Source organism: Chrysochloris asiatica, unplaced genomic scaffold, assembly GCF_000296735.1.
Source record: "Chrysochloris asiatica unplaced genomic scaffold, ChrAsi1.0 scaffold00099, whole genome shotgun sequence".
NCBI classification, from domain to species: Eukaryota; Metazoa; Chordata; class Mammalia; order Afrosoricida; family Chrysochloridae; genus Chrysochloris; species Chrysochloris asiatica.
In genome coordinates, this window is record NW_006408617.1 from 4975557 (window position 1) to 5001657 (window position 26101).

The 26101-nt window shown below is 35.8% G+C and overlaps 1 protein-coding gene across 2 annotated transcripts in view; it reads right to left on the reverse strand.

Moving 5' to 3' along the window:
* The window catches only part of SLC38A11 (solute carrier family 38, member 11), a 48925-nt gene that overhangs the window by 13039 nt on the left and 9785 nt on the right, over positions 1-26101 (reverse strand). Inside the window, exons 5-9 of one of the 2 annotated variants that reach the window (XM_006866995.1) lie at positions 25879-25944; positions 22688-22794; positions 21136-21215; positions 3481-3551; positions 2633-2794 (exon numbers count right to left, since the gene is read on the reverse strand). In XM_006866995.1, the coding sequence (XP_006867057.1) occupies positions 2633-2794; positions 3481-3551; positions 21136-21215; positions 22688-22794; positions 25879-25944 (486 nt within the window). The remainder of the gene's footprint in view (positions 1-2632; positions 2795-3480; positions 3552-21135; positions 21216-22687; positions 22795-25878; positions 25945-26101) is intronic. The other variant, XM_006866996.1, reaches the window with a different exon arrangement.

A 26101-nucleotide genomic window follows, 5' to 3' on the forward strand; every position in this document is an offset into this window, starting at 1 on the left:
ATGAGGGTATGGAGCCCTTGTGTGGAGCAAAACGTTGACACTGTGGCTGGTAAATGAAAGATTGGAGATCTGAGTTCAGCCGAGGTGTCTTTAGAAGAAAGGCCTGGTGAGCTACTTCTGAAATACAAGTAATTGGAAACCCTATGGAGCACTGTCTACTAAGCCACATACTGGGTTGTCATGACCCAGAGCTGACTAGATGGCAACAAGTAATGAGGGAACAGAAGTCATGTCAACAAAAAAAGGTTTCCCAAAGTTAAAACAAAGAGTATTTGAGCTTTTTATTTTCTGAATCTAATACTCTTAAATTTTAGAATGTTGGTCATATTTTTCAATTAAACCAAACATCAGATTGGATCAAAATCACATGCTCAATTCAAACAGCAATTCCTCTGTACTTTTTTTCTTTAAATAGCCTAATACCCTAATTGACCTGGTACTTCCTAAGATTTATTTTCAGTGACTCTGTTCCCCTCTTCCCCCTCACCAGAACAAATGGACACCTCTCTAGTGCTCCTTTTGGGCAAAAGGAGATTAAAAACAAAGCATAAGTGATAGAAATCAGTTTGAAAGTTGATTGAAGATTCCAGCATTATGAGAAAAAAAGAACTAAAGCGTCCCTTCACCAACCTCTCCACTAAGAAACGGGCCCTCCATCTTTTCAAAACTCACTAAGAAATGCCAAGCAGAATCTAGAATTTCCACTAGGTATATCAAGAAGAATCTAGAACTCCTCCTGCTTTGAAACGAGTTCATCTACCAAAACAGGGGAAGAAAGAAGCATGCAGCTTATATAAACAAGATCAGATTTGCCTAAGGTGAAATGGCTTCAAGAAACAATGCCAGCTTATTCTAGCCTGAGTTTAACTGTGGTTTAGGAAATTATGTTGCTGTGAAATGCATAGAGAGTCAATTCTGACACTTGGCGACCCTTTATAGTTTCTGTCCTGGTGTGGTCCTGTAGAAAAAGCACTGGACTGCTGACCACAAGGCCGGTAGTTCAAACCCACCAGCCACTCCTCAGAAACCCTATGCAGGGTTGCTATGAGTCAGAACCAACTTGACCGCACATAACAACAAAAACAACAGTAAGTCCTCCAGTGCTTATCCTACAGAGCTAACACAAACAAAAATGACTTCCAGTTTTTAATGTAATGATTTGTTTCTGATCTATTGTGACTGGTAAAAACACCAGGAAAGTGTGATTAAGAAAACAGACTTATGTGTTACAGAGAAAACATTAAAAGCCAAGGCTCTGTACTAATGGAAGCCCGTACGTTCTTTGCTTTGGCAAAGTACGTAACAATAGCGGTAACAGCAATGTGTGACACATTTCTTACCAAGACATTCTAGATTGCCTTGTTATTGTGCTCTAATAGCACTCATGTACACATTGATTTTTGACTTCATTGTTCTGATATTAATCACTATATTTGATGTCATCTTTATCTCCTGAGACATATTTGCTTGTAATCATGAACACTTATATCTTCTGTTAGAAACAATTCAGTCATCCTTCCAAGAGCATCTCAGTGCCACCAGAAAATGAAGCTAAAAGGAGCTGGAGGATGAAAGACAGTTTTGAATGAGTTATGGTTAACCAAAATGGGCAGGCAGAAAGATAGAATGGAAAGAAAACTGAACTGGGGATCAGATTTGTTTTTTAGGTTGTCATCAGCTAGCTTGGGCAAGTTACTTTACCTCTTTGTGCATTAAGCATGGGGTAAAACTAGTTATTCCACTTACTTTCAAAAGGTTGTTTAAAGGTCAAATGAGATAATAGACTTGCAAAAGCTGTGAAATGTATGAATCACAGCAGTTAGCAGGCTGTCAGGATACCCTAAATATTATACTATATAGATAATTAAATACAAGGGTAAAAGGAGGCAGATGAGATGAGCATGCACTTGTTGAGCTTGGATAAGCAGAAGAAAAGAGACTTGAGTTTGGTGTGAGCAATGTGGCTGGAAAGAAGGGACTAGCTTTGTGGGAAAGATGACATTTTGTGTTCAAGGCACCATGCAGATGATGAAAAAAAAGTCTGGATTATGTTTAAACAATACCCAGATAGTTTGCAAGAAGTAAATCAGGTAGCATGCTTGAGCTAATTAATAGGCATTGGGTGAGGTGTAAGGAGGAGGAGGCAGCAAATGTAGAATCACTTGAAGGGGAAAAAAAACCCCAACACATTGAGAGAAAAAGAATAACCTTAATGGTATAGTAATGTTTTTCCTCTAAGGGAACAAATAAAGGATGTTCAGTAGTGTTAAGTGATTCAGAGAAGGTCAGAATAATCGGAGTCAGGAATGTTACCAGCTCTGAAGATAGGAGGCCACTGATGTCTTTGAAAGTGAAGCTGCAGTAGAAAAGAGAACGAGGCCAGATTCAAATGTTTGGATGGAGAGGAGATGAGAGGAAAGAGTATGAATTACAGAAATAAGTTCAGCAGTTAAAGAAGGAGAAAATTAGGAAACAGATACAGCAGAGAAGCAGAGGGATAGAAGAGAGATGGGTGAAAATGATAGCCATACTTTGTAGTACAACAGTGGGTGTAATTGTACCTCAAAACTGGTGATAGCATCAATCCACATGAGCACCAAATGATAGGATAAGATTGAATATCTCATTTTACCTTGTGTGAAGCCAGTAAATGTCAAGTAACCACAGGTAGCAAATAGCATACTGATCAATACGGAAACCAAGACAGACACATGGATGATCCGAGACCACTTAGCTACTGTGGGTTCTTCCAAAGAGCCATAAACTAAGAAGCAATTGTGGTGGCAAATAAATGCTACAATACAAAAAAAAAAAAAAAAAAAAAAAAAAAAAAGAAAAGGGGAGGGGAGGGGGAGAGGATTATTAAAGCAAGCACTAGGGCTTTCTTTTCCAGACTTGAAAATTAGTTCAGAGATGTATATTTAGCACGTAGAATGTACTAATCTACCAAATATGTCAGAAAAATCTTTTCTAACAGCTCTAGAAATGAGAAAATTCACATCAGATTTATGTAGTCTTTTCTTGTCACTCTTGATATGAACCAGACTTACTAAACTTTCCCACTTCCTCTTTCTAATGACCTTTCCCATCTTCAGGGAAATCTAAACAACACCATATTTTCAATCAATGGCTTCCTTGGCATCTTGGCTAGAACAGAGTAGTAGTTTTAGACATCTGGCCAATTAGTAATACTTCTTGTGCAAGGTTTTGAAGAAGTCCTTAACACTTGCTAGACTTCCAAGTTAAGAAACAAGATGTCTGTAATGAGTTTTCTGCACAGAGATTTGGCCAAATTGGAAGAAATGTTAGTGATGAGTGAGAAAAGTTTGAGCCTAATTTTATGTTGGCACAAACTAGATCATCTGCTACTAATAGGAAGTCTAAAAGTTAGGACATCTGCTAGTCAGACACAAACATGGCACTTTTTCACATTACACATGTCTTTATGTTGCAAAGGGGCCTTGGAAAGCATGTACTTACCAAATGACATAACACCAACAGCCTGAATGGCATTGGGCTTTGCAAATACCCAAGCATCTTCCGTTTTGGGTCTAGAAGAGGAACCAGTTAATTTTATGAATGATTAAACAAATGAAGACACAAGCATATCAGAATAAAAATTGGTGTCATAAATTGAAATTTAACATCTTCAAGCTAAAGGTTAATAAGAATTCCTCTTTAGTTTTATTTAAATAAATATTATCTCTTCACCCCAGTCCTTTAAAATGCATATCAGATTCTTGGAAAGACTATTTTCACATATATAAAGTACCCATTGACTCTTTAATTTTGTAAATTTATTTATTTATTTATTTATTTACAACAAGCATTTATTACGCACTTACCACTTGAAATACTCATCAGTGGAAGTGATAACCTAATGTTCTTCCCTAGTGTATTACCCTTTGTTTTCCTCTACCTCATTCTTCCAGACTCTATGCTGTTGCTGTTGTTGCTAAGGGTTGTCGAGTCATTTTGAAGCATAGCCACCTTATGATGGTCTCCCAGGAGTAGCTGGTGAATTTGAACCACCAATCTTTTGGTTTGCAGTCTAGTGCTTATCCTACAGCACCACACCAGGACAAACCATACCCAAGGGAAATTCATAGTCAGCAGTACAGCCAGTAAGTATTATTATAACCATTTAACAAATGAGGAAAGACAAATTCTGGGTGGCGAGTAACTTGTCAAGTATCCATAGGTAGTTGAAATGTGTCTCCTTTGTCCTGATATCTCCTGTTTACTGAACTGCCAGTAGCCTCATATTCTCACCTGTGGTTATAATTCTCAAAGGAGTTTAAATCATTTGAAGCAGCCTTTTTTCCTAAAGGAATGAAAATATTTGTTAATTTGTATACTGACAGGGAGTTGTTCTCAATGCCGTTGAGTCAGTTTACAAGGAGAGACTGGTGGGATTGAACCGCTGACATTGGAGTTAGCAGTCCAGTGCTTATCTTACAGCACCACACCAGCACTCTGGGTTAGCCTTCTGATTAATTTATCTTTTAAGTGATATTGTAGAAAGTTGTCATTTTTGTTAAGTGCCGTCGAGTCAATTCTGACCCATAGCGAGCCTGTATAGGGTTTCCAAGGAGTAGCTGGTGATCTTGAACTGCCGACCTTGCAGTTCAAATGGCTTTATAGTCTGGTGCATTAACCCACACTGCCACACCAGGACTCCGATATTGTAGAATACAAGCACCAAAATCAGACAACCCATGCTGCTCTTCTGGCTCTTTTTACTTAACCTCTTAGGCAACTTCCTTAACCTCTCTGTGCTTCAGTGTCTACTTTTATAAAATGGAAATAATAATAAAAGCAAAACCAAACTTGTTGCAGAGTAGAACTGCCCCATAGGATTACCAAGGCAATCTTTACATAAGCAGACTGCCACATCTTTCTTCAGTAGAGACTGATGAGTTGAAACTGCCACTCTTTTCAGCTGAGCACTTAATCACTGCACCACTAGGGCTCAGAGTAATAATAGTACTGCCCCATGCATTGAGTCATTGTATGAATTATGGAAGATAAAATAAGTAAAACTTTTGGAAGAGAGTCTGACACATAATATTCAATAAGTAAGCACTGAACTGCAAGGTCAGTTTTAATGACAAGGTTGGTAGTTCAAACCCACCAGCCGCTCCTTAGAAACCCTGTACAGGGTCACTATGAGTCGGAACCTACTTATTGACGCTTAAAACCAGCAATATTATTATCATTATTTATTACCACTGTCCTTATTATTTGTAGAAGAATCCCTAGACTTGGAACCACAAGGTGGGAAGTTCAAGCCCGCCAGCAGCTCTGTGGGAGAAAGATAAGGCTTTCTGCTTCTGCCTGGGAATATCCCTGGAAACCCTATACAAAGTCTCTGTGAGCTGCAATAGACAGTATGACACTTAACAACAACATGATTTAATAAAAAATAGTGAGAAGGACAAGCTTAAGCGAGACACAAAAGAATGCATAAAGATAGAAGAGGGGAACAGAGCAAAAGTCCTAAAACTGTGATGACACCAAGTGTTTTAAATAACAAAGAGGAAATCAGAAGATTAAAACCTGCCATTCTCATGGGATTGTTATGAATTCTCTAATTAAAGAAGACACAAAACAGTCAAAGTATGTGATATTTATGTAATACATTATCTTTCTTTTCATTTATAAAGGGCCTTTACAGAGAGGTAAGTTTTCTAGACAGGCTAAGGTGGCTTCCTTCAGTTCCCACAGCTTGTTGAGTGGACACTGCTGCCACCTCCTGCCTCCACTACTCTATTACAGTGATTATTAGAAGAGAGCATTCCAATGTCAAAATCCAATGTTAATATTGCAGTGATTATTAGAAGAGAGCAATCCAACGTTAAAATCCAATGTCAAAATTCAATGTTAACGTGGAAAACTTATTCCTGCCCCCCACCCCCAACCCGCAGTTCTCAAAAAATGATTTTGATAAGGCAGCAACACTACTTGTGGACACTTGAAAATTATCTTTTATATGTGTTTTATAAGCTTTTGGTTTCTTGTACATGAAGAATAGTTTTGTTTTTAGTTTTTCCTTTTAGTACAGCTTGTGATTGTGTTCTATACTTTTCAGACTTAGATAATAAAATTTTCCTCCTGAAAGTTTGTGTGTGTGTGTGTGTGTGGTTCATTTGATTCCTTAAGTACATTACTAGATAAAATGGAATGTGAGACAGATCGAAACGCAGTTTTGGATTTTCTGTGTTTATTTTGTTGAGCCGATTTTACAAGATGAAAGTGGTCCCTGAAAACGTTACAGATAGAAAAAAATTTTGTTCAAAGGTTTGTTGTTTTTGTTAAGTGGCCATTGAGTTGGTTCTGACTCATAGTGACCTTGTGTAGGGTTTCTGAGGACCGGCTGATGGGTTCGAACTGCCAACCTTGCAGCTCAAACTGACCTTGCAGTCCAGTGCATTATCCTGAAGCACCAAAAGAAATATTGATTATGGCTTCCCAATCATTTAGAAAATGCCCTGGACTGAGTTCCAGAAATAAGTGATTCCAGAATCAACCAGTTAGACAGAAGAGAAAGAGGAAGTTGTGGTGTATTTTATGAGATAGCTGCAATTTTAATATGCAGGATGGACAAGAAAGTGGTTATAGACTGTTTTGACTTAAGTAGAAAGTAAAATATTACCAAATGCAATCAGCCACTATATAAGAAAAAGTCATGACTTTGGAGGATGCGCAAATAATTACCAGGATAGTTTAATAACCAAAAAATGCATTAATGTAATTTACCACATTAATAGATTAATGGAGAAAAATTTGTAGAGAAGCATACAAATTCAATATTTATTTGGATAAACATATCAAGCAAGAGAGTAATAAAAATGAAAGTCCTTAACCAGCTAAAGGAGTTCTGGCATTGTGCTGTAGGGTAAGCACTGGACTGCTAACCACAAGTTTTGGGGTTCAAATCCAGCAGCCACTCCTCAGAAACTCTATACAGGTTGCTATGAGCTGGCACTTAGCAACAGCAGCAACAACCTGATAAGGACTAGCTACCAACTCTTAGAGCAAATGACATACTGAAAAATGAAAAATTAAAAGCATCACAATTAAAGGTAGAAACCAGATAAGAATGTTTATTATCATTGTTTTCAGAATATATAATCAGAATTCCTGCCTCATGCAATAAAACCAGGAGAGGTAATAAAAGGTATAAATATTGGAAAGAGAGAAGCAAATTATTTGTAACCATTTTCAGTTGTGTCATAGAAAGTGTAGGGGAATCATTGGAATTAATAACAGTATTCAGCAAGTTTACTGACTACAGTGTAATACACAAAAATCAACAGAGTTGAAGTATATAAGTAACAATAAGTTAGTGATACTGACAATGAATTTTAAGTGATACTGACAATGAAAACACTAGATATTTCAAAAGAGATGCATAATCCTAGTGGGTTACATTGGCGTGATAAACCGTATCTAATAACATGATTAGAAATATTCAGTCTTGTAGGTGTTAATTTTCCCCAAATTAATATTTAAATTCAAAGAAAAAGTATGGTACTGAGGAAGGAAAGAATTTCTTTTAAACATTCATAAGAACAAAAACCATAAAAGACAATATTAAAAAATCTGACCAAATCCATGGAAGTTTAATATAAAATTTCTATAAAATAAAATAACCCACAGGCAAAACTAAGAACTGGCAGATGAGATTTGTTTTATATATGACCAAGGTAGGATTATTGTCCAATGTATATGAAACATTCCTGTAAAACAGCAAGAAAAAATAGACAACCCAATGAGCAGTGAACAATTGATGGAAAAGTAAATGGGAATGATCCCTAAATTATGAAAAAAGTTTGTCACCTTCATTAATAAAGTGAAATCCATGAAAAAGCATTTCACATCTAGTACAATACCGATATTGATAAGTTGAAAAGTTATGTATAGTTTGCAAACATACTAATCACAAGGTTGGTGGTTTAAGCCCACCAGTCGCTCTGCGTGAAAAAGATGAGGCTTTTTGCTTCTGCAAAGATGTTCAGCTTCAGAAACCCTATACAGGGTTGCTATGAGTCAGAATTGACTTCATGGCACTTAACAACAACGACAGCAACAAATCAATATGTTATATTGTTCTCATTACATAAATGCATAATAAAAGTATAAAAGAATGAACAGGAATGGTTCAAAACAACTTAAGAATTGTTACCTTTAGGAAAAAAATGGTTATCCTGTCACACCTAAAAATAATCTCTGAGGAAAGAGAAATGAACCAACTTTAAAAAAAGATAGCCTATTACTAATAAAAATTGGATGGGGGCTACCTGGTGGCTCTGTGGGTTAATTGCACCACACTGCAAAGGCCTTTCAACTGCAAGGTTGGTGGTTCAAGCCCATCAGCTGCTCCTCGGAAACCCCATACAGGGTTGTGATGGGTCAGAACTGACTCAACAGTACTTAACAACAACAACAACCTGGTGCAGTGCTGTAGGTATTGCACTGGCCTGCGAACCATAAGGTCAGCAGTTCAACTCCACCAGCTGCTTCTCAGCAACCCTATAGGGTCATTATGAGTTAGGACCCACTCGACTTGCACTTAACAACAACAATATAGCAGTTAGAGGCTTGACACAGCAAATCTTTTTATTCACCTACCTCCTTTGAAAGGAATTTTGAAAAGAATGATTCCTTCTTGTACCCTGAAAAATCTATACATACTTGTAAGAAACTTTTGGAGGGACAGGTGTTGGTGGGTGTGGGGATGTTATGAGGAGTTAAATTCATTTTGCAAAATGATCTCAGTCTGGATTCTTGGATTCAGGCATTTCATCCTGTTTTGAAAGGCAACATCCTCCTTATTCTTATCACAGCTGAGTAGTAATAAGGCAAAGCAGTAGGAAGTAAGTCCTACCAAATATCTCCTGTCTTCACAGACTTATGAAAACAAGCTTCAGAGTGATTCCTTCTCATCCTCAGAACATTAGACCTCTGGATCAGGAGGATCAAACAACATCACATCTCTCTATGGCACCTGTCCAAACTCTTTTCTGCTAAACACAGGCACCTTCCAAATCATACAATCTCGGCAAAGCTAGAGTTTTTTGTTAAGAGAGCCACACATATTAACCTCTTCAACTAGACACATCCAAGAGTTAAGTACTCTGGCTGGCGTGCAAACAAAGGCTCTGTGTTTCCTGTCACACCACAAGCCATTAATGACACAGACCTACCCACTTCCTCCAGCTCTGGCAGCAGATGACAGCTCTTGCTGCTTCCTAGCTCCCAGCTCACTTTTATTCTGATTTTATTTTGCAGAAAATTGTGGTTTACATGAGAACATAAAGCGATTCAGAAAAATTCTTCTTGGAAATCATTCAAAACATGAGAACTGATTTATTACTTTGTAACACAAATTCTTTTTAAAAGCTTATCTTGAGTTAAAATTTGCATAAAACTTGATGCTTAGTTTCACCAAAGCATAACTGTTTATATGAATCATATAAAAAAGATAGCACAGCTTGGCATCATAAACATCACAAACATTTCCTTTTGCCATGAGACACCAGTCTCTTTGGGTTCTTATTCTATTACCTACTGTCTTTTTTTTTTTTTTTTTAATTATTGGCTCCAATCCCTCTCTCAACTTGAAAATTATTAGCTCTGTCAACCTCTGTGTACTGGAACTGAAAGGCAGGGAATAAATTGAGTGGGCAGGATTTCATTCTTTTAACATAATGAAAGTTTTATAATTGTAAGAAATAGGGTTTTGTTGTTGTTCTCTATTGTGTTTTTCAAAAAAAAGAATTAAATTAAACTAAATATAACTTAGAATGTACACACAAGATAGTTATTTTCTGCTAGGTTTGTATTCTTTACCTTATATCCTGTCCTTTCAGAGTTCCCTAGATGTTCCTTAGACTGCATGCTTCTTTTTTTCCTTCCACCCTCACTGAGGGTTCATCAAAATGAAGAAATCAAAAGTTTTTTTATGAGATTTGCTTCTATTCTGATGCTGAAACTAACTTATAAAATTATAATGATATCCTTCCTCTGTATTTCCATAGACTTTTGCTCAAGATTGTATTAATGATGGATTCTATTGGGGTTATTTTTCTTTGCTTATTCACATTCTCTTTGACCTGTAAGTTATAAGGGATCTGTAGAAGAGTGATTGATATGTGTACACATTTCATATACTGATTCTTCCATTTTCTCCCTTTGGTGGTTAAGTTCTGGGCTTTTTACCAATCTGTTTGCTCAATCTAGAGATCTTGGTGCGACCCTAGATAATTCCTGACATCTCCTTCTCATGCAGTCACTAAATTGTACTTGAATTGAATGTCCTTTCTCCTGTTTTCACCAGCCTGGCCTTTAGTGGTGGTGGTTGTGTGCCACTGAGTCAGTTTAGACTCATAGCGACCCCATATAGAGTTTCTGAGGCTGTAAATCTTTACAGGAGCAGAAAGTCTCATCTTGCTTCCGTGGAGCGGCTGATAGATTTGAATGCTGACTGTGGTTAGTAGCCCAACTCAAAACCCGCTTTGCAACCAGGGTTTCTTTGCCTTGCCCTTATACAGTTCTAATTGTCTTTTGTCTGGATACTAGCTAAAGCCTTCTATGTGCCTCTTCCATTATAATGTTATATATTATTTCTCATACATGGACTAGACTGCTAACCTCAAGGTCAAGGTTCAAACTTACCAGCCACTCCTCAGAAAGCCTATACAGGGTCACTATGAGTCAGGATAGAGTTGGCAGCACTTAACAACAACAACAACAACAAGAGGCCTCACACAAAGGAGCTCTGGTGGTGCGGTAGAATAAGCACTGGGCTGCTAACTGCAAGATCAGCAGCTCAAACCCACCAGGCACTCCATGGAAGAAAGATGAGGCTGTCTACTCCTGTAAAGATTTACAGTCTCAAAAATGCTATGCAGGGTCTCTCTGCGTCAGAGTTGACTCGAGGGCAGTGAGTTTCATTTGATGACTCACGTACTTCTGCCAACAAATTACTTCAAACTGCCTCTTTTTGATCCACGTAATGTCTACATAACTTTTAAGCAGCAGATTATGTACTGTCCTGAAACATTACCTCCTTGCGTAGGTTAGGCTAGGGGCCCTTTCTTGATTTCTGTCATTCTATTCATAAGTTTTGTTAAGGTGATCTTTCCTCTGTCTGTGAATTATAGGAATCTGAGGTCAGAGACTGTGTTTCTTCATCTTGGTAGCCTCAGTAACTAGAAGATTGACTGGCACCAGTAGGCATTTAATGGATTCCTATTGATTTCAATAATAGACTATTACAGTTTTTGCTCTTTTCTTTTGGATCTGTACTAATGATCAGACTGGTTTATAACTGGAAATAAAAGATAGGTGAGCGACCTCATTAAGGCTCCCATTTGTAAACATATTAGGTGATCAGTGTACTTAACATTGAGCAGCCTAGGTCTTTTCTATAGTTCCATTAACACTTTGAGTGATTGGACTAAGTGATACTTCCTGAGAATGTGTTGCCTTGCAGATGTTTTCCCTATTGTCATGAATGCACAAATCAAACAATGTTTCTATGATGCTGCTTTATGTAGGCAATCTATTCCTAAGAATGTTGTTTGTTGTTGTTCAGTGCTGTTGAATTGATTCTGAATCATAGTGACCCTGTATAGTCCCAAGAGTGACTGGCAGGTTTGAACCTCTGACCCACTGCTTATCCTACAGTATATAGGTGGAGTCAGGGGATCAGTTAGAGAATGAGTTAGTAAATTTTGCCTCAGGAAAATTGATCCTAGTAAACATTTTGCATGAAATCTTTATTGTCTCAAGACAGTTTTTATTTCAACATTTATTTATTTAGTTTTATCTTTGTATTAAGAAGCTCTGGTAGTATAGGGGTTATGAATCGGGCTGCTAATCTCAAGGTCAGAAGTTTGAAACTACCACTGGTTCCATGAAAGATGAGGCTTTCTGCTCCTGTAAAGATTTACAGCCTCAGAAACCCTATGCAGGGTCACAATGAGTCAGAATCGACTCCACGGCATGTAACTACCACCACACCTTTGTACTGTGAATCGAGTGAAGATTTACACAGTAGATCATCAGCTTTACATTCAACAAATCATATACTTCTTTTCATCTTAATGATTACAATCCCCTCAACGTAACATAACTTTATTCTACTTCCTCGCTGGTTTTCCATTCCTCCCTCTTTCCCAACATTTCTGCACTTTGTCCTTAGGTAAATGCTGTCCTTTTGATCTTGAATGGTTGACCATTCTATGGTGCATGTACCTAACTAGTAATGTTGTCCCTTATAAAACTATCTATTGTTTGGATGTAAATTAAGCTGTGGGAGTGACAAGGTCAGTTTCAGACCTGAAGGGTGATCAAGGGTCATAGTCTCAGTGTGCCACCAATCTCTGCAGACAAATTTTATTGTTTTGTTTCTTAACAAATTTGGTCAGTTAATCCCAAAGGTGGATTAACTAAAACCAGAAGACATATGGATTCATTAATTTATTCAATAGATCATTCAACAAATTTTGTTTGTTTGCTTCACTGGTTTCTAATTCTGCTGGGACTGTACTGATTAAGAGGTATATGTAACCTCATGGAGGTTGCAATAGAGTAGGAAAGATAAAATATGCATATTTTAAGGAAACATATAAAAGAAAACTGAAGATAATTTAACAAATAGCATGATTAAATAACAAAATAAAGCAAGAAACAAAACAAACAAAAGTGTGTTGATCCCTTCTCACTTCCCATAGTGAAAATTCCAAATTTAATGAACCAAATATTTTCAAGTACATTAAAGTTCTAAATCTACACTGTTTATCACCCTTCTGGATAATAATATCAACTCTGAAATAAATAGAAGTTACTGGACATGAACACTCAAATTCCCCCTGATGTATTCACATTTTACTTTCATACTCCCCTCCTATTGTTTGAAAGGAAGTATCCCAGTTCCTTTCTAAGGATCACCACCATAACTGTATCCTAACTTCTAATCTTTCAAGATCTCCTGGGAGTTTTTGGCTCCATTGTTTGGCTCGGTCTATAAAATGCTTATTATTTCTGTTAGCAGAGTGCAAGCATCAAATCAGAGGTTCAAACCCATCAGTTATTCCTCGCAAACCTATACAAGGCCACTATGAGTTGGAATGAACTCAATGGCATTTAACAACAATAACAACAAAAACAATTTCTTCAATCCACTGTTTCGTCATGACACTTTCATTCATTATGCTCTTTGGGGGGAAAATTTTTGCTAAAGTCCCTTCTCTATCATTAACTTCTTAACTCTCTCCAAAGTGGTTTCTACCCATACCATTTGAATGAAACCTCTGAAGGTTCTCAGTGATCACCTATCATTTGAAATGGACAGCTCTTGTTTTCACTATGCAAGGGTCACTTTTCCGTCTACTGACATTGATGTCTTGATTTCCTTTGGAATTTCTTCCTATCCCACTCTTCATTTATGTGCTTTAGTTGGGTTGACTCTACTCTTTGCTCCAAGAGTGAGCTTGTGACCGAAATACAAGCAATTTGACACAGGCTATGATCATAGGGTCAGGGTGGACATGTGTTCTTACTACAGCCAATCAGAGTTAATACTGGGCATGAGATTGAAGGAAGAAACCCTAAAACAGAAAGCTTTTTCTCTTTTTATGAGACTTGGACCTCAGTGAATATGGGCTGCATTCTTCTTGCCTTTGCACAGTAAGTCTTTCAGAAACTAGAGCTAAAACAGGCAAAAGGGTCAAGAGATGAATAAAAGACAAACTGTACCACTGATTGAGCTCTTAAATCCAACCAGACATCATGACAGACCTCACCTTGAACTTTTCAGTTATGTGAGTCAATAAGTTATTTTGGGCTTAAGTCAGTTTGGCGTTTGTGATTGTTATCATTTGTAACATAAAGATCAATAATTTATGCTTCACCAAGCAATTCACTGGCTTGTTGTTATTGTTAAGTGCCATTGAGTCGGTTCCGACCCATGAAGATCCTGTATCGGGTTTCTGAGGAGCGGCTGATGAGTTTGAACTGCCAACCTTGTGGTTCAAATCAACTTTGCAGTCCAGCACATTAACCCTCAGTGTTACTATTTGACAAAACTGATCATTTTCATCTTTAAATATGCACCCTCCCTTTGCTTTTACCCATCTTTCCCCATCCTTTCTTTAATCCCCTTTGGTTCCTCTTTACATGCAACATAAAATTATAGAATATTCAGGTTGGAGGGATAAGGGGTAAAGAAACTATGTATAGTGTTTCCAGAGGAAGACACCTTTTATATGTATAAATATCATCTGAAAACAAAGACATTTTTTGGAATTGTGCTTAGAACACAACACTATTGACTAAAATACTATAAAAGAGATGTCAGATGAAGGAAAAATTGTTACAAATTTGGATGGTAATGCTATCATTTCCATTTTGAATATAACGTGTTGAATATTAATAAGGCACAACACGAAGGTTTTCACAATGATAATGCATCAGATTCTACTTGGAAAAAATATGAAAAAAAATGGGAAAGCTGTATTATTGCATTTTTATACTAGCACTCTTTTTGCAAAGCAATTAAATTGCTTTGTCACCTCAGTTTTTAGAAAGCAAAAGGTTAGAAAATACAATAAAACTGAACATTATTTCCAAAAAGAACTGAAAGTTATTGGGCTGTGAGATATTTGAAATCATATCAAAAAGTAGAATTTATGGTGCTATGAGTTATGGAAAAGGAAATTGAATTGTGTGCTTTATTTTGAAAACACAACCAATAAAAGGTGTTTCCATAGTAACAAGGCCAATACCAGTAGGCATTACAGACCTTCCTCTTTTCTGATAGTGGGTTTAAAGATCTTTTTCAAATACCACTTTAAAAGTCCTGTGAAAAAGTACAGCTTTTCTGATCATTCATCTGAACCAAAATGGGGAAAAACATACGTAGAGTATTGAATTTCTCATGTATTATGGATTATAAGCATTTGTGGCTCTCGTATTTTCAGAAAGAAGCCTGTCTGACTAGCTACTATGCCAACCAATGATCATGGGATTTGATTAGTGTGATTGTGAATCTGAACAAACAGAAGTTGTTTGCAGTAGTATTCAAACAGAAATAAAAGGTGGCACAGTATTAAAAAAAAAAAAAAAGTACTTTTAACATCTAAATATTAAAAGGGCTATGTCAATAATCCCTGTTATTAGAAAAATTTCAGTCTCAGGGAAAATATATCACCATAGAGGAAGGTCAAACAGATATAGGCCACAATCTGTTTGCAGCAGAAATAAAGGACTCTAAGGATATAAAATAGATTCATTTAACTTCACCAGGAAGTTACTTCCCTTCCTCTTTCCTTTGTATCAAGATACACTGTTTTCTGTGATAGGCATTTGTTAAGATTTATCTTTTCTACTAAACTATAAGTCCCTTGGAGTTCTGGTGTGGCACTGTGGGCTAATGTGTCAGACTGCATAGTTGTTTGAATTGCAAGGTTGGTGGTTTAAGCTCATCAGCGGCTCTTTGGAAACCCTTTACAGGGCTGCTATGGGTCAGAATCGACTTGATGGCACTTAACAACAACAAGAACATAAGTCGCTTAACAGTAGAGATTCTTTATTTCTCTTGTATCCATAACAGTATCTCATTTGCATATAAACCCAAACCAAACCAATTGTCATCAAGCTGACTCTTTGTATATAAAAGATACTGGGGGGAAAAATGAGTGGAGAATGAATCATGAAAAATATCAGACAACTGTAACCAAAATATTTCCTTATCTCATATTAGAAATAGAGTCCTGGTATGGCACTGTAGGATAAGTACTGGGATGCTAACCGCAAGGTCGGTGGTTCAAACCCACCAGCTTCTCCTTGAAAACCCTATACAGAGTCACTATGAGTCAGAACCAACTTGATAGCACAGAACAACAACAATATTAGAAGTACTGTATAAATAAGAAAATGTGTACTTATAATTTTAGTTTCTTTAAAATTATTGAAGGGTCATAGCTGATCCCTAGACCAAAGCTAGCAGAACCTCTATAGGTGGGGTCCCTAGCATCAGTATATATTTGTAAAGCTTCCCAGGTAATTCTAATGCAAAATCAGCATTGAAATCCTTTGCTTTCAATTTTTCTACTGGGGCATAACTCATGATTAATTTATTTACCTCACTTTTTCAATGATGGGCTTGATTTTTCTTTGTTTTTCTTCCCCCACTCCCATGATTGACTTATTATACTATATTTGGGCCCTGATGTGATGCTATAGGATAAGCACTGGACTGGTAACTGGAAAGTTACCAAACCCACTAACTGTTCTTAGAAACCTTATTCAGGGTTGCTATGAGTCAGAATTAACTCAGTGGCACAAAACAACAAAAACATACTATAGTTACCAAACTTATAAGACTTTTTAATAATGCTAATGAATTGTTTTCTAGGATCACTTTTCATTAAGAAAAAGCTTCAGTGGAAATAGGTTGTTTATATAATTAAAAGTATAACCATATATTGCTGTTGATAAGTGCCATTGAGTCAGTTCCGACCCATAGTGACACTGTATAGTGTTTTCGAGGAGCAGCTGGTGAGCTTGAATTGCTGACCTTACAGTTGAAATGGCTTTGCAGTCTGACACATTAACTGAAAGTGCCACACCAGGACTATTCATTATATTCTTTTCAAATACCTTTTAGCTTTCTGCTGATGTGGATTCAATTCTGGAAAACCAGAGTTACAAACTACCACTATAATCTCAACTCAAACTCACTGCCATCTAGCTGATTCCAACTCATAGTGACCCTGCAAGTGACCTTCCAACTGAAGACTGCAAATGTTTATGGGAGCGAACAACTTTGTCTTTCTCCCACAAAGCAACTGCTGGCTTTGAACTGTCAGTCCTGCGTCTAGCAGTCCAGGGGATACCCACAGTGTGTTTTTGTTGTTGTTAAGTTCCGTGGAGTCAGTTTTGACTCAGAGACCTTATGTGGTGCTTCCAAGGAGTGGCTATTGGATTTGAAACACTGACCTAGCAGTTAGTAGTCAAGTGCTTATCCTATAGCACCACACCAGGACTCCATCTTACAGTGTGGATGCTAAATAAATATCAGTAGAATTGAATACATACTTTTGTGTGTTTATGCTGAATTTTCCTGAGTTTGCAATGCCTTTTACTTCCTTATCGATCTGGAAAAATTCTGATACATCTTTTTAAAACACCCAGGTCACATCTGTCTTCCTTCAGGAAGTTCATCCTGATCTGAACAGGTTATTATGCATGAATTTCTTTTGTGCACTCTGTCTCTTTACTCTACATTGCCACAGCTTCTGCTTCTTTTATTTTTTTTTTTTTTCTAATTAAGTCACGTCTGATTACTTCCTATATACTTGACTGTGAACACTTGTAGCTTTGGGTAAGTGGTGCCAACTCAACTCTTTTTTCCACTTTTTCCCACTCAGGACATAGCACAATATCTTTAAACAATAAACACTCAATAAAGTGTTTGCTAAATGAAGGAATATATATTTACGTTGAAGTGATTGGACGATACAAATAATATAAACATTACTTGACTGGTTTGAATCTCAAGGTCGGCAGTTTTAACTCACCAGCCCCTTCTCAGAAAACCTATACAGGGTCACTCTGAAAAAGAGCTGGCACAACAACAATAGCTATTTAACTTTGTTCTGTATTTAAATTATTCCTTTTTTTAAATTAAAGACCATTTCAAATACAATGAGACTACATATTTCAAATTTATTTCCAAATGACCTTGAGACAGCCAGACACACACACACACACACACACACACACACACACACACACATACATATATTTAAAAGCATGCAAATTATGACTGAGGAAGAGCTGTCTCCACCAAGGAGCATTGACCATCATGATGTGAATGGAGTAAAGCTTCATTTGTTGATGGGGCACAACTCAAAATGAGAAGAAACAGCTGTAAACATCCATTAATAAATGGACCATGAAATGTATAAAGTATGAATCTAGGAAAATTAGAACTTGTAAAAAATGAAATAAAAAGCATAATTATTGATATGCTAGGCATTACAAAGCAGGAATGCTCAGGACTGGCTATTTTAAATGTGACAATCATATATTGTTTGCTGGTAATGACAAATTGTAAAGGAATGGCATAGTGTCAAAAAGAACATTTCAAGATCTATCTTGAAATACAATGCTGTCCATGATAGAATAATATCCATATGCTAATGCAATATGTTGCAATATGTAGATGATATAACTTTGCTTGCTGAAAGCAAAGAGGACTTAAAATGTTTACTAATGAAGATCAAAGACTATAGTCTTCACTATGGGTTGCACAATGTAAAGAAAACAAAAATCCTCACAACTGGACCAATAAAAAGCATCAAGATAAATGGAAAAAACATTCAACTTGCCAAAGATTTCATTTTGTTTGTATTAACTATTAACACTCATGGAAGCAGCAGCAAAGAAATCAAATGACTTATTGCAACAGGCAAATGTGCTGCACAAGACCTCTTTAAAGGGCTCACAAGCAAAGATGTCAGGCTGAGAACATCTTTGTATACCTGATCCAAACCATGATATTTTCAATAGCCTCAAAGGCATGTGAAAGTTGGACAGTGAATAAGGAAGACCGTAGAAGAATTGAAGCAATTCAATTGTGCTGTTAGAGGAGAATATTGAAAGTACCATGGACTGCCAGAAGACCAAACAAATCTACAGCCAGAATGCTCCACAGAAGTGAGGATGGCCAGAATTCATATCTCATACTTCGGACATATTGTCAGCAGGGATCATCTCTGGAAAAGGACATCATTTTTGGTAAAATGGAGGGTCAGCAAAAAAGAGGAAGACCCCATCTTTTTTTTTCTGAAAAAAGATGGACTGTCACAATGGCAGCTGTAATGGGTTCAAGTGTAGTAACAATTGTGAGATTGGTTCAGTCCTGGACAGTGTTCTGTTCTGCTGTGCATAAGGTCGCTATGAGTCAGTACTGATTCACCTAACACCAACAACAGCAAAGAAGACCAGTTAATGCCATTATTATTTAAACTTGTGCAACAATCACTAAAGCCAGTAAAGATGAAATTGAAGAATTCTATCAACTTCCTCATTCTGAAACTGATCAAACATGCAATCAAGATGTATTGATAATTACAGGTGATTGGTATGCAAAGGTTAGAAACAAAGAGGAAGTATCAGTAGCTGGAAAATATGACCTTGGTGATAGAAATGATGCTGGAGATCGCATGATAGAATTTTGTAAGATAAACGACTTCTTCATTGCAAACAGCTTTTTTGAACAACATAAAAGATGAGTATAGACAAGGACCTTACCAGATGTAATATACAGGAATCAAATTGACTACATCTGTGGGAAGAGAAGGTGGAAAAGCTCAATATCATCATCCAGAACAACACTAGGGGCAGACTGTAGAACAGAGAATAAATTGCTCCTATGCAAATTCAGGCTGAAGCTGCAGAAAATTAAAACAAGTCCACAAAAGCCAAAATATGAACTTGAACATATCCCACCTGAATTTAGAGATATTTCAAGAATATATTTGATGCATTAAACATGAAGGATGAAGATCTGTAGAGCTTTAAAGTATTTAAGAGCAAAAATACTAGTTTGAGGACTCAGGTGCGCCTGACTGACCCAAGCCGTGGTATTTTCAGTATGTATTTGAAAGTTGGAGAATGAATAAGGAAAACTCTAAAATAATTGATGCACTTAAATTGTGATGCTGGAGAAGAACAAACAGGTCTGTGTTGGAAGAAGTACAACCAGAATGTTCCTTAGAAACAGGATAACGAAACTTCCTCTCTCATGCTTCAGGTATATTATCAGAAGGGACCAATTCCTAGAGAGGGACATCATGCTTTATAAAATGGAGGGTTAGCAAAAAAGAGAAGACCCCCCCCCCCACACACACACAACTAGATGGATTGGTACAGTGCTAGCAGCAATGGGCTCAAGTGTAAAACAGCAATTGTGAGGATTGCACAGGACTGGGCAGTATTTTGTTCTGTTGTGCATAGGGTTGCTATAAGTCAGAAACTACTCGATAGCAACAACAATTTTACATAGCAATAATTAATCCAATAGGAAAAATTATGTTAATTTCCTTCTTCATGATCATTTATAGCTATATACCAAGGGACATACATAATCGTCAGTAACCATATATGTTCCTTACACTGTGCTAGACCTAGTTTAGAACATAGAAAATGTGTAAGATGTCATGATAGCCCCATCATGTATTAATTATTTAGTCAATAAATATTTATTGTGTATATGTATATGTTTCAACTCAGTTTAAGGCAGTACCATTCTAGCATTTTTTCAGGACGATTCAGTTCTTAATCTAGTCTATAATAAAAGCACAAAACTATATAGTTTTGATCAGTAGTGTCCATACAGTTCAATTTTATAGATAAGTGACATTTTCAAAAATTGGGATATGAATATCAAATTATACTGCTGTCAGCTATCACCAATATCAGTTTACAAATGCAAGTGTTGTAATGCAAAATCATTAGAGAATATTATCTTAGAAGAGTATTCAAATGTACTCACAATATATTCAAAGACAATGCAGTTAATTTAATGGGATAAAAATACCTACAGTGCTCTTTTCCTTTTCATTTCAGTCTAGATTAGTGAAACTTTATTATGAACAAACCCATTTCTGGGGTAGATATAAGAATTCTGGCTATCTACTACTGCTCCATCTGAATTTTCTACTGAATACCTATTTCTTAATTCAAAACCCCTTCCTCATTCTAATTCTCTGGATTGGTCATGATGAGTGGGGATTGCAGTTAGTGACATGAACAAAATGGGCATAAATTGTGAATGGAAAACAAACTTGCTCTGTAAACTTTTAGTGTAAAATTCTCAGTAAAAAGCTTTTTTTAAAAACATAAGAAAATTTGGTTTGAATCCCATCGTACTTACAGGGTCCAACTAAAAAACTCAAGTCTTTACCTCATTTTAAAAAGTACTACAGGAAATCTGTATATAATCAATACTTTATATTCATGCCTTGATAACATGTTATATAAATATAAATATGTATGTGAAAGCTATATATTAAAGGTTATATATTGAAGATGAACAAGTACAACAATAACACTTACATGTGTGGACCCAGTGAAACTACCCGAGCTATTACAATTCCAAGAATCAGAGTTGTTAAAACTGTAGAAATAAGTGATATCTGAAAAAGAAAAATGCAAAGATTTTGTCAATTTAAAATATTAGGTTCTTCCTTACACTGATATAAATTCATTATATTTATATTCTGTTTGCTACACACTGTTGTTTATTTCTGGAGGGCTGCTAGGGAAAGACAGAATGCTCAGAATACTCCCGAACTTCATCTCCAGCCTCATCTCTGCCTAGGATCAGGGGCTTTATAACTGTGGATACACATCAAGCATCACAGTGAAAGGTAAAACGCAACTATTGTACTTTTCAAAATAGAATATAAAAAGATCATGTAAACAATTCTTTAAAAAAAATTATCACAGTGCTTGGCATTATGTTGATATGTTGTTTTTAAGTTGTTAATTCGGTTTTGACTAATAGAGACCCTTTAAATGGTTTCTGGGAGTCCTGCGTGGTGCTGTGGGCTAATGCACTGGACTGAAATATCAGTTTAAAGCACAAGCTCAGTGGTTCAAGCTCACCAGCTGTTTCTTAGAAGCCCCATACAGGGTCGCTATGGGTTGGAATTGACTGGCTAGTATTTAACAACAACATATGGTTTCTGAAGCTGTAAATATTTGCATGAGCAGAAATCCTCATCTTTCTTCTGCAAAACAATTGGTGGGCTCGAATGGCAGACTTTGTGTTTAGCAGTTCAATGCTTAGCCTGCATAGCATTCTGTAGATACAGCACCCACAATATTTTTTGTAAAAATAAAGGCATTCCTTGAAAGTAAGGAAATAAAATATAGCCAGAAAATCGATCTTATGTTTAGCAGTCCAGTACTTATTCTACAAAGCCACAGCACTCTGTAGATATAACATCCATACTATTTTTGTAAAAATAAAAACATTCCTTGACAGTAAGAGGCATAAATTGTTGCCAGATAAGGCTCAATCTATACAAATAAATTTGTGGGTGAGTTTTATAATTATTTGGTTGGTTTCTTTAGAAAAAATCAGCATTTCTCTTTAGCAACAGTAATCATAAATAGTAAATAAATTCTCAAAAATCAATCAATCAGTACAATGCCATGCACATCCATTGGATGAAACAGACACAGCAGACACTTTAATTTACAAATAAAACTACTTTCAATCTACGAAATGATTCATCTTATGTCTTAGAGTTAGTTTGATTTCAAATTATTGTAATGACTAGAAAGGGGGATAGGATTTTCCCCCAATAAGTTAGATTTGCTTTATAATTCTTTTTTATTTTCTATATTTAAAATGTGCTTTGTTTTCTGATATCAGAGACTCTACCTTAAAATGGAAGGACATGCTTAATTGACATTCATCAACTAGTTAACCATCTGTTCCAAAAAACAAGCTGCTAAGTCAACACAGTCTACTCTATTGTAGCCATAAATCATCTGAAACTAGAGAGGAATATTGTAATTAAGACTCTGCCATAAAGACAATCAACCATTCAATAAAACCAAAGTACATTGCCATGCCTATTTAAAATGTAAAAATTACCTTTCCAAGCTTTGCTATGTCGCGGTACAATGATAAAGGGAGGTGAAAGGCAATTGTGGAAAGCACAATAATAAAGTGACGGCCAATAAACAAGTTTCCAGGATCAACTAAAACACAATAAATATTATAAAACGTTTACAGGTGTAAGTAACACTCCAATAACACACCAAAATAATTAATTGTAAAAGTGACTAAAATAACATTAAATATTACCTAAAGAAAAAAAAAAGTAAATGTAAATCCACTTCAAGAAACCACATAATAACTGAAATACACCATGAAAATGTAAATACAAAAAAAAAAAAAAAAAAGCTTAAGGATGAACCACCAGTTCAGATAATGTTTCAATATTTTACATTCCAATTGTTTTAATAGCCTATTTCCCAGATTCTACTTTCCTTAGTCTTCTTATAATATATTCCTCACTTAGAAATTACAGAGATAATTTTAAAAGGTAAAAAAATGTTAAGCCATTCTCTGTCAAATAAATACACTTCAATAGCAAAACCCTTCATGTAGCTGTAGGCAGGTTTTCATTATAGATTCTTGGATTTCATTGTGGACTAGTCCTATATTTAAAAATCTCTCTAATTTCTATAAATCTAGCTTTGGGAAATAATGTGGGACATCAAATGAGATTGGGATGCAGGAAATGTTTTGGTAGATATGGATAAAACTAAAATGTATTTTTTTTTTAGAAACAATTTTATTGAGATGTAACTTACATACTATACAAATCACACATATAAAGTATTTCACACATTTAGTCTATTTGCAGATATCTGCAACCATCATCATAGTCAATTTTAGAACATTTTCATCACCTCAAAAAGAAATACTGACCTTTAGATATCATCTCCTATCTTCTACCCCTTTTTCTCCCAAGTCCTAAACAACCAGGAATCTACTTTCTGTCTCTATAGATTTCCCTAATCTGAATATTTATAGGAATGGGAATTATGTAGTGGGTGGTCCTTTTATTTGCCATCATGTTTTCAAAGTTCACCCATGTTTTTAAAGAAACACTACATTTCATTTGCACTTAGAACTATGGATGGGGACAATCAACAGGTACTAATAGTCTCAAGACACTTACTTATAAAAATATAATCTATCTGTAGAAATATCTAGTACCACTTTTATTCTGATTAAAGGAAGGAAATCAGCTTGAGGACCTTTGCACAAAAGAGATACCTTTAGAACTAATGTTGAAAATGTAAGTTTGTATTAATATAAACTTGTTCAAAAGTTGGAGCCTATCTTTCAAGTTTTACTGCTTTTTAACAGCACATCCAAACAGAAATTGTAACTATAAATAAAACCTATTTCTAAGGATTTATATATTATAAAAGTTTGATGAATACAAGTATCCACTTAAGAAGCTATATGTCTAGCCCAATTAAAATGCCATTCATTATTTTCATCAATTGAGTTTTTTTCATATGTCATGTTTTGTTTTGTTTTTTAAAAAATTCCACTCTGGTTTCAAATCTTTGTGCACTAATTGCATAAAGTCAGAAGTCTATAGAAGCCAACTCTATCAAATCAGTAAATAATTGTTGTTAAAGAGAGAGAGAACTTTTACTATGAAATGACACACATTTTCTTATGACATGAAATTTATCCCTTGAAAAGATACAAAACAAGCACAGTGGAAGCAACCATTGGTGATAACTCAACAGTCAACCTAAAGTTGCGAACTGAGATAATAAAACAGTAACCTCAAGTTGCAAAATTCCTGAACTCAACTCTTTACGTATTTCTGGTAAACATAATTTGAATGAAATTATTTATGTATCTGATTCTATTTACTCTTCAAACATTTTTCTTTACTAATATGTTTGCTAGAAAATATGTATCTTTCACTGGGAAAATTGTAAGGACTAGAAAAGTACTGAAGCAGGGGCTGTATTTAGTTTATTGGAGACGAGTAGCACAACCCACCAATTTTTCACTACTGAGTTCATGATGATATGTGAGTGGAGCAAGCAGCTTTTGTTCAACTACTGACCGAAAGGTTGTTAGATCCAACCCACTAGTGAAGGTTGGCTCTCTAGGATAAGCACTGGACTGCTAGCCTCAAAGTCTGTGGTTCAAACATATCCACTGCTCCTTGAAAACCATATAACAGGTAACTATGCATCAAAACCGGCTGGACAGCACTTAACAACATGTATAAACTCAGAGATTTTGTGAAATACTAGTCAAGAAAAACCTCTGGAGCAGTTCCACTCTGTAATACATGAGGGGATTACCATGATTTGGAATCAACTGGATGGCAACAGATTTGTTTTTGTTTGTACTTGATAAAGCATTTTAAATGTTTAAAACAAAGTGAATTGTCTACGTTAAAAATGTTTAATTATCAAACACATCATTTCTCATTACTTCGCCTTTTACCAATAATCAAGACTTTGGATATCAGGGGGAAAGTATGAGAAATTGTCCAATACCAGTCTAAGACATTGGTGATGTAGTTCAGAAAAAAAGAGCTTTGCTAGGAATTGTATCTGTTGTTGTTGTTGGTGGTGGTAGTGGTTGTGTGCCACTGAGTTGGTTCTGATTCATAGCAACCCTTTGTAGGGTTTCCAAGGTTGTAAATCTTTATGGGAGCAGAAAGCCTCATCTTTCTCCTGTAGAGCAGCTGGTAAATTTTAACTACTGACCTTGAGATTAGCAGCCTAGCTCATAATCTATGACACCACCTCGGCTTTGTAGGATTATACCTACTGCTTAAAATAGTCTGACATCATACTATGCCTCTTGAGATATAAAATCAAAGCATGCATTATAAGCTATCACAATTAACTGTGGAAAAGAAATTGCTAAGAACAAAGTTGTGTTCTTTGCTTATGTGATCTCATTAAAAAAATAATTTTTGATGATTATAAAATAGTAAGCAGGATGGAGGCACTAAAGGCAACTTTAGTCTTATCTGTTATTATTATTTTTTTTAATGAGACTAACTATATCCATACTATTTGCAAAATTATAATTCAATAGAATTAATAAAAGTTTTTTTCAGAGAAAATGAAACTTTTAAAAGCAGGCTATAGAGCAAGATATATAATATTATCTAATTTGGGTGAATATGAATATATGAAGTTACATGTATTCTTAAAACTGAAAATTCTGAAAGTAAAAATAATAAGATAAATGTTTAAATTCTCAAAGTTTTTGTTTTGACTTACCTCCTGGGATTCTTTGAAAAACTTTGCTAAAAGTATCTCCAGTTACTATGTTGTAACTTATCATAGCTAAAAGATAAAAAAAAAAAAAATCAATCAAATAGTATTCACAAGTAAGCTATTACATATTCCTGAATAATTTGAATAGTAATCAGTAACACTTGCCATTGGCATAATCATACTAACTTCAAAAACATTGTGATTACTTTTTGTTGTTAAGTCCCAT